Below are 10,146 nucleotides of genomic sequence, written 5' to 3'. Positions count from 1 at the left end.
TTATAAAGATGTACCCCTATATTGTGAAGTTCGGTGGCTCAGCGCAGGAAAATGTTTAGAAAAATTCTTTGCAATAAGAAAAGAAATTTTCCTTTTCTTGCAAGAAAATTTTCCTACAAAATGTGATGAATTTCAATTTTTCTTAGAAAATTTAGATTCACTTTGCGAGCTTGCTCTAATAACTGATATGACAAATCATTTAAACATTTTAAATTCAAAGCTGCAAAAGACCAATCAAACGATTTCACAACTCGTTAGTCATATCGATTCTTTTCGTAAGAAGTTAGCATTATTTAAACATCAATTACAAAATAATGTTCTTTATTTTTTCCCTTCTTGCCAGGTTCTTTTTGAAGAACACGGTACAAATTGTGATTTTCGAAATCAATTAAATCTAATAGAGTCCTTAATAGATCAATTTGATACGCGTTTCAGTGATTTCGAAACGTTAAGGCAAGACTTGACACTTTTTGAAAATCCTCTCACTGTACAAATCGAGAAACAAAGCTTAGAATTTCAAGCAGAACTTTGCGATTTACAGTGTGATTTTTCTTTGAAAACACGGCTAGAAAAGGGGATTGAGTTCTTCAAAATTTTAGATGCATCACTTTATCCACGTCTCAGAAATTTTGGTCTTCGAATCTTCTCTATGTTTGGGTCCACATATTTATGTGAATGCTCTTTTTCTAAAATGAAGTTTATCAAAACGGAAAAACGTTCATGTTTAAATGATGCATCGTTATCCTCGATAATGCGAACTACTACTTCTAAACTCTCTGTGGATGTATCGTCACTAGTACAATCGTGCAAACGACCCAGAAGGTCAAATATTTAAAATTTCAAGAAAAATAATTATTCCCGTTTCATCCTCGTTCGTTTTTATAAATATTTAATATTAAAGAATATTGCTTTCTCTCTCCTCGAGCTATAGATTTAATCAGCTTTTTCGTTATTTTCTTAGTGGAATAGGCCTACTGGGGAAACCACTTAAAAAAAAACGCGTCAACAATAGTACCTCAGAGGTGATGTGGAAAACTATATATTGTTCAATATTATAATTATCATACTGTAATAATTGTAAATTATATTATTATAGAATATATATACATAATATGCTAATAATAAAAAAATTTTCTTAAATAAAAATCATGTAAAAAGAAAAATATTTTAATGATATTTGTCGGAAGGTATACTCCCAGCATGCTGGAAAGTATCGCGACGCTCCTGAGGCACAGCGTCACGTGAGCGGTCGGCGGCTCGGCCGCCGAGGCTCGAGTGGTAGTGGGGAGACAGTAGGCGTCGCCTCCAAAATCGGCCCGAAATGTGCAACTAATTCCGAGCACTGTTATAAACTATACTTTATATGTATGTATTAATAAAAAGAATATTTCCAAATTAATGTCAAAGAATAAACTTATAATAACATATTAACAATTACAGAATTATTAACCACGTTGTTAATTAATATTCAACTTGGTCTAATTCACCGTGATGTCCCTAATCTTATCTCTTTGTGTTGTTTTACAATTCTCTATTTGGTGATTTATGTCGATTAGAGGCTTCTGTTTTTTATTCTCATTAAGATACATCAGTCGAGAGTGATTGCCAGTATATCTACAAGTATTAGTAGCTCGATTGAAAATCATGTGGCCTTGATTCGTCCCTTGTACAGAGTTTCCTTTGTTAATATTTGGCGATGGTTGTGCATTATTTTCCAATAATATTATATTTGTTGCTGCAAAAATATCACTCATGTAAATATTTATTATTCTACCGTTATCAAAATGATAGGATCAAGATAATTGTACACTATAAGACGTCATACCGATATACTGGAATTATGAACTTCAGGTTTGCTTGGACGATGAAATCTCGCTGACGTCGAGGAGTAGCTTCTGATCCTCTATGGCTGAGTGGATCATCGCTTTCTTCTTCTTAAACCAACTACTACAAAAAAAAAATGTATATAACTTAACATATTTTGAAGATATATTTTTAAAACATGTATATAACTTACCATATTTTGAAGAAATATTTTTTTTATCCAAACTTGACACCTGAATAAAGAGTACTGTATCTTTTGATACAGTACTCATATGATACCTTTGGTAGGCGTGAAATTTTTTAAACATATGTTTTTGACAGACATAGTACGTTTTAAGCATATGCTGTCTGACAGACATAGTACTTTTTAAGCATATGGTGTCTGACAGACATAGCACTTTTTAAGCATATGGTGTCTGACAGACATAGTACTTTTTAAGCATATGGTGTCTGACAGACATAGTACTTTTTAAGTATATGGTGTCTAACAGACATAGTACTTTTTAAGCATATGGTGTCTGACAGACATAGTACTTTTTAAGCATATGGTGTCTGACAGACATAGTATGTTTTAAGTATATGGTGTCTGACAGACATAGTACTTTTTAAGCATATGGTGTCTGACAGACATAGTATGTTTTAAGTATATGGTGTCTGACAGACATAGTACTTTTTAAGCATATGGTGTCTGACAGATATAGTATGTTTTAAGTATATGGTGTCTGACAGACATAGTACTTTTTAAGCATATGGTGTCTGACAGACATAGTACTTTTTAAGCATATGGTGTCTGACAGACATAGCACTTTTTAAGCATATGGTGTCTGACAGACATAGCACTTTTTAAGCATATGGTGTCTGACAGACATAGCACTTTTTAAGCATATGGTGTCTGACAGACATAGCACTTTTTAAGCATATGGTGTTTGACAGACATAGCACTTTTTAAGCATATGGTGTCTGACAGACATAGCACTTTTTAAGCATATGGTGTCTGACAGACATAGCACTTTTTAAGCATATGGTGTTTGACAGACATAGCACTTTTTAAGCATATGGTGTCTTTGACAGACAGGATACAATATCTGGAAATATAACATATGCAATATTATTACATATAATGTATCTGAAAGCACTGTCTAGTAGACCATTTATGCAATTTTAGAGTAATAAAAATTAATTTATGCATTTTTTTTGAATGTTAAAAATAGATTACAGAGTGTTACATTTTTTTATAATTACAATTTACGGTTTGATAATTTATAGTTACACATTTTTAATCATCCAATACCTAGTGCTTTTTTGGCACAATGTACAAGTATATGTGACATTAGGATTTGCCCATTCCTGTATGCTTCGTTGTTCGCTTATTCTTCCAATGCATTGAGGGTGTGCCCAACGCCTGCATAAATTACACATTACTAAACCTTTTTTTCGGTTACTGAAACAAAACAAACATACCTCTTTCATAACTAAAGACGTACGAAGTAATGTTTCTGCAATTTCATTTCTAAGTAATGCAGGTTCTAATAATGTACCAAAATCTTTGTCTTCAGCAATACATTTTAAATAATGTAAAACATATATACCACAATTATTTGCATCAGTTTGGAAAGGACGTTTAGATATTTTAGTTTCTTTAAACTCAACATTTTTCAATTCGCTCAAAGATGTTTTCGGACAATCTTTTAAAAATTTTTGAAATAGTTTCATCGCTCTTTCATTATCTTTGCCATGTTCATATGGATCCAACAACATAATAGTTTTCTCATCAATATCGACAACTAACAATCTCCAGTGTGACTGATATAAGTATGGCAATAACATTTTTCCATATATCTTTTCATTTATGTTATACATAAGCCAGTTTTCGTGTGGTTTTCTATTATAATAATCACCCAATATAAATGTTGTATGATCTGTAGGTACATATAGAATATTTTTCCAATTGTTTATGTGAGAAACAGCGAAACAATCTATAATTGTTCCGTCGATCCATTGCTCTGATTGTAATGTTTTGTATTGTTCTGAAAACAAGTAGAACTCTTTATCTGATATTATTGGCGTATTTCTGATTGCAGAATAACGACAAATAGTTATACTCACCTCGGTGTCCTGCATATAATATTCAGTATCAACAAATAAACCGTTATTCAAAGCTTCATTATGCGTTGAGTTATCACTTTGTTGCATAAAAATTTGTCTATGCTCAATTTGTTCAATATCACGTAGAGGTGTGCAGGTTATTGGCTCTACCTTTTTCACCATCTGAGCTAATTGTCGCCCTTCCATATGACTATACTTTTTTCCTTTTTTACGACGTTGCCACATTTCTTCTACAAATGGATTTAATGGACTTTCGGGATACAATCGTTTTATTGTACCTCGACGTTTTTTAAGTGGGACATTGAGCGCTGCTTCAGCAATAAGACTGTTGACATAATTTTTCATTTTATTGATAAAGCGACCAATCTTCAAATTTACTTCTCCTTGTAAAATTTCTTTTTTTACTACATTAAAGTAACTTTCTACATATGCATTACTTAATCTTGCAACATTAGGTGTAACTAACGACAAGAGAATACTCGTCCACATTGGAGCAAATGGCATCAATTTGTATGTAATGTATTCCGCGATTTTAGGATTATAATACTCATTAGTAATGTCATCATCCGTTTGTAATTTTTCTTTTAATTTTACATATTTATTATTATACCTTGCAAAAAAGGGAGAAGCAGTAAAAATTCTGTTTTCATTTTTATCATTTGATACAGAAAATCATAATTTTCTTCTTCAATGTCCTCCATTTCATTAATTATATTAATTTTTTGATGAAATTTGTGTAGCCGTGTAATGCTTACTTGGGCTTTCTCTGCATCAGGAGTTAAAAGAATGGTTAGAAATTCTTTGAATATTTCATCTAATTCTAATAATTCTGTACTCATCAACATTATTGCTACACATTCGAGTAAAAATGTCTTTACCCCAATACATTTTGGGAACTTTTTATGTATATATGATGACACATTTCATAAAATGTGCACAACACGTGTGCACAATTAATAGTGTATTATCAACTGGCAACTTCTTATCTAAATATAAATATACACGTTTTAAATAATCTATAATATCACATTTATTCCATTCATTCATGAGAGAATTTATTAAGGCCCAACTCCAATCTACCACTACAATTTTAAAAATAGGCCATCTTTTTCGATTCGTTTCAACAAAATGTCGATATCTTTTTAATTTGATACTAATTGATGGAATATCATGCTCGGATGATACCATTTCGACAATAGGTATTATTGACTCGTTCTTTTTTATAACCATGGCGTAGTACAATATTCTTTTACAATAAATATCTTTTGGCTTGCGTACTATTGATCCTGTTGCATCAAAATGAGCTATTTGATCATTAACATCAATAATGTTTAATTGTTCTTGTGAGTACATGATGGCATATAAAGGTAGGCCAACATATTGAATGTACGAATTTTTATTTCGTGCATCTTCCACGTACTGCTGAAACAAATCGGATAAATCGTTAGAGCTAAGTGTTCGATCATTTCTACAATTGTGTTCCGATTTTGCTTTCTGAAATGTCGAAAGCAATCTTAGCTCTTGCATGTGTCCTTCTTGAGCAAGTTCTGGATCAGTCCGTTTTGCAATCTCCTGTTGTAATGTTCTTGGACGAACATACGCAAGTTTTTCTTTTGTAATTTTACGTTCGTTTCCTCTAAGAGAACAAAAAATAGGTGATCCTTCGTGCTTAATCTCTTCACATTTTGTGCCATAGATAAAAAATGTATATACTCCTTCATCCAGCTTAATGAGAACGAATCTGAAAGACTTGCAGTGACTCTTATATCTGCATCGCGCATAAGTAACATATGAATCCAGATTTTTACGAATTCCTCCAAAAAATTGTAAAGGACATGGAAATTTAAGTGTATATAACATAAATTTAGATATTTCGGTACGTACATTTTCCTTATTGATACTATTATCTTCATTTTTCAAAGAGTATGTATTTAATTGAACTTCGCCATGATCTGTACAATACCTTTGTTTTAGGTAATGTGATCTTGAAGGTGATAAAAAATAAGAATTAAATTCATCTACTTCGTTATTTTCATGATCCAGAATTTCTAAACGTTCAATTGACGAATCTATTTTGTTATAACTACATTCATATAAGAGCCCTCTATTTATTATTCTTTTTGGCGTTTCACTATATATATCGTTTATATTATTCTGCCTGTTCTTATTTTCTTCCTCCTCGTTGCAAACAGAAAATGATGTATCTGCTTCGTTATATTCATATGTTAGTCCTATGTTTGTTATTTCTTTTGGCGTTTCACTATATGTATCGTTTATATTATTTTGCACATTCTTATTTTTTTTTTCGTCATTGGAAACAGAAACTAAAAGAAAACAACACACATATATATATATGGGGCATTCCATCCCAAAAGTGTGCCACTCGAAAACTTTTGGACTTTTGATTTTGCTAAAATTTTGATATATTATAGTACCCATCGCAAGAAGCTAGCATGTTTTTTTGGGAATTTTTTTATCAACATAGTCATAAGATATGAATTTTTTTCAAAATTCGCATTTTACAAATGCCTATAACTCTGCGAAAAATAATCCAAATAAAACGTTTTTTTTAAATTGTTTTTTTTTCTAGTTTTCAAAAAAAAATATCAAGAAAAGTATAAAAATTGTTTTTTTAATTTAATGTAAAAAAATTATTAATTTTTAAAAGTATGACACGTTTAATTTTTTTTTTAAATTCTCATAAAAACTTAGATTTATTTGATGATTTTTAAGACTAATTTTATCGTGGACAAATTTTTCCTTCTATTTTTTTTCAAATTAATTTTTTTTTCAATTTTGCATTTTTTTATACGATAAAATAATATATAGATATAAACAAGTGACTTTTTCATTTCCTGAAATTTTCGGTTTATTCTCAATGTAATAATTTATTTTTTTACATTTTACAATATTACTTTAACTTTTCTTGATATTTTTTTGTGAAAACTAAAGAAAAAAACACACAATATAAAAAAAAAGTTTTATTTGGATTATTTTTCGGAAAGAATGCTTTGAAGCGTTTGATTGATCAATCAAAAGAAAGAATTTTACAAATTGACCAATCAAGAAACGCTTTAAAGCATTCGTAGTGGCAACTCGACCGCAGGAATTTCATTGGCCCATTTTCTTATGCATGAGTCAATGGACCAATCAAATTCTTTATGCACATGCTTTATGCATTATGCAAAAAAGTGTGTTTCTCGCTTAAAGGCCGGTTTATAATAGCCGTAAAGCCCTAAACACAATGCGAGGGAATAGCGATAGCGATAAGTTTCAACTTATCAGAAATCTGGAGACACGGTAGTGTCTCGGCGCTAAGCCAAGCGCGCGACACTGCCGTGCCTCCTTTACGCGAAACTGAGAATTTTTCGGGGTCGAGATGATCAGATCTCAGTAACGGCTAAACCGATCAAGTTCTACATACGCTCAATCGACAGGAAATACTTAAATTGTATGATAAAAGTGCTTTCATTTTTTTTCTACGTGCCCTACGAGCGGAGATATTGCGACGCAAAGTCCGGATCTGTACACCGAAAAAATTGTATTCTTAAAAGATGTACTTAATATTTCCTCTTAACAGATATAAGAATATTTCCTCTTAAATTAAGAATATATTTTTAATTTGCGAATGGGATCGTTGCTATCACGCGCGTTTCACGCGGTTTTCCATGATGCTCACATGCATTTGTTTTCACGCTCAGTCTGGATATTCACGGTGGCGTCTACGCGGACGAAATTTTCACGTAGGCACGTGTTTGCACGTGTTTGTATCGTTCAGGAGATATTTGAGGTTATCGTTTAAAATGGGACACCCTATATTCTCATTTTAAGAATATACTAATTTTTAGATGATTATCCTCTTAAATTAAGAGGATCATCTCAGCGCTTATTTTAGAGGAAAACATACTATACGTAAGTGGGATATTCTTAAGTTAAGAATACAATTTTTTCGGTGTAAATTTTCACGTTTCAATTTTTTTTTATAAGATACATCGTCGTCAACGTCGTCGACCAGAGAAAATGTCCATCTCGTTTTTTAGATAATAGAGGGCCGTTGACTTTATGGGTTATCTCACTCTATCTATCATCTCACTCTATCTATCTATATCTAACCAGCAGACCAGTGTTGCATGGTGTACCACATATGACGCGCGCGCGGTTTGAATCTTAATTAAGAACAAAAAATATTTATTAATAATATATATATAGTGTTAGTAGTAGTAGTAGTAGTAGTAGTTAGTTGCAGGTGGTCTTTATTAGCCCATTTACGTGACCCAGATCCGTGGGGTTCCTTTGTCGCTCCCTGCTTTTTCCATAGGTCATTCAGTCAATCCCAGCCTCGTGTCGCTTACCAGACTTATTAGACTGCTGACCTTCGCATTTTCAAAATCCTTGGGTGTCATAAACATATCCCCAGGATATAAACTGTCCCCAGGATTTGTACCTTTTACAAGCGAGTGCAGGGCATCGGCACAATAAGTGCAGGTTGTCCTCGCTTTCTTCTCCACATAGCCGGCATTCTTTCTGCTCCGCTAGTCTTAGATTGAATAGATGTGCTCTGAGGGGCAAGTGTCCTGTCAGTAGGCCTATGCCACTTCTCAATTTAGTCTTTCCCATAGCCAGCAACTCTCTAGTTCTTGCTAGGTTTGGAGATCTCATGAGTTGTTTGGCTCGTTTACAGCCCTCTGCCCCCTTCCAGGAGTTCGAGTGCTCCCGTTCAAGCCATTCTTTGATTATTTTCGTTCCTGCTGAAAATGGGACTCCGACGATCCTTTCAGCCGGGGCCTTCTCAGTACCCTGTTTTGCCAGCTCGTCCGCTCCCTCATTTCCAGGTATCCCCTGATGTCCAGGGACCCATACCAGGGTTACTTTGTTAGTTGCCCCTAGTGTTGTGAGTGCTTGCATGCAGTCCCATACCACAGATGATTCTGTGGAGGTTCTTGCAAGTGCTTCGATAGCTGCTCTGCTATCAGTATAAATATTTATTTGTTTTCTGCTTTTCCCCTTTAGCAGGAGTTCCGCACATTTCTGGATGGCCAGCACTTCAGCTTGAAACACTGTGGCCAGCTCACCCATTGGTATGCTTACCTTGTGGTTGATATTGGGCCCATAAATACCTGCCCCATATCGTCCGTTTGCTCCCGATCCATCCGTGAACCAAGTGTCCACATCTGGATTGGCTTTATAGTCATGCTTGCTCCAGTCCTCCCTAGTCGGTATTTGAACTTTGAAATTCTTCACCAACTGATGTCTTCTGGGGATCCTGTCTTGTTTTAGATTGAAAGGGTGTCTGTTAGAAAGTCCCAGTCTTGTGTGACCGGTCCTGGTTTCCTTCCACTCACCCTGACATCTTAATCTGTATGCTGTTTGCCTGGCTGTGTATTTAATCACCTGGTTTAGGGGCGGAATACTGAGTGCTATTTGCAGCGCCTCAGTTGGTGCAGTATTCATGGCCCCCGCTGCAGCCCTTAGGTATCCTCCCTGTAGGCTTTTAAGCAGATTCCGTGCCTCCACCTTTTCCGCCCTTAACCACCAGACAACTGCTGCATACGTGAGTCTTGGTAACAATACCATCTTGTATAGCCATAAGGCTGTCCTGAGGTTTAGTCCCCAGTTCTTTCCCATGGCTCTCCTGCACGCCCACATAGAGGTGTAGAATTTCTTCCTCTTTTCCTCGAGGTGTGGTTTCCAGCTCAATTTGGGGTCTAATAGGACCCCCAAATATTTTACTGAATTTACATAATTTATTTCCTTTCCCCAGAGCCTTAATGTCTCAATGGGTTCCGGTTTGTATTTTCTGGTGAAGATCATGGCCGAGGTCTTTGTGGGGTTTACCATCAGTCCCCTCGTCCTACACCAGTTTTGTACAATTGCCAAGGCTTCGTCCATCCGTTCCTTGAGTGTTGAGAGGAAATTACCTCTGGTGATAATGGCCACGTCGTCCGCGTATCCGTAGATTTCGAAGCCTGATTTCTTCAGTTTTGTGAGGAGTTCATCCACACCAGGCACCATAGCAGGGGTAACAGCACCCCCCCCCCTGCGGGCAGCCCGCCGCCGGCCTCTCCTCAACTGAGTTGTTACCATGATTGACGGTCAGTCTTCTGCCCTTCAACATGTTTTGAGTCCAGTCAATCAGTGATTCTGGAGCGTTAAATCTGTTCATGGCGTCTTTAATCGACGTATTTGGGGTGCTATCAAAAGCCCCCTCAATGTCAA

At 34.9% G+C, this 10,146-nt stretch overlaps 1 protein-coding gene across 1 annotated transcript; it reads right to left on the bottom strand.

The window, feature by feature from the left end:
• Positions 1–8,313: 8,313 nt before the first annotated feature.
• Positions 8,314–9,819, bottom strand: LOC108775154 (uncharacterized). Its single transcript, XM_018541441.1, has one exon. It carries the CDS (start codon positions 9,817–9,819, stop codon positions 8,314–8,316), a length of 1,506 nt encoding a protein of 501 aa, XP_018396943.1.
• Positions 9,820–10,146: the final 327 nt, after the last annotated feature.

Source organism: Cyphomyrmex costatus, unplaced genomic scaffold (genome assembly GCF_001594065.2).
Source record: "Cyphomyrmex costatus isolate MS0001 unplaced genomic scaffold, Ccosl1.0 scaffold288, whole genome shotgun sequence".
Lineage (NCBI taxonomy): Eukaryota > Metazoa > Arthropoda > Insecta > Hymenoptera > Formicidae > Cyphomyrmex > Cyphomyrmex costatus.
Note: the sequence above shows the minus strand (reverse complement) of the source record. Positions and strands in the feature narration are given on the sequence as shown.

Bases quoted from the DNA above. Each gene is read 5' to 3' on its own strand.
- LOC108775154 (XM_018541441.1), bottom strand. From the start codon at position 9,819: ATGGACGAAGCCTTGGCAATTGTACAAAACTGGTGTAGGACGAGGGGA.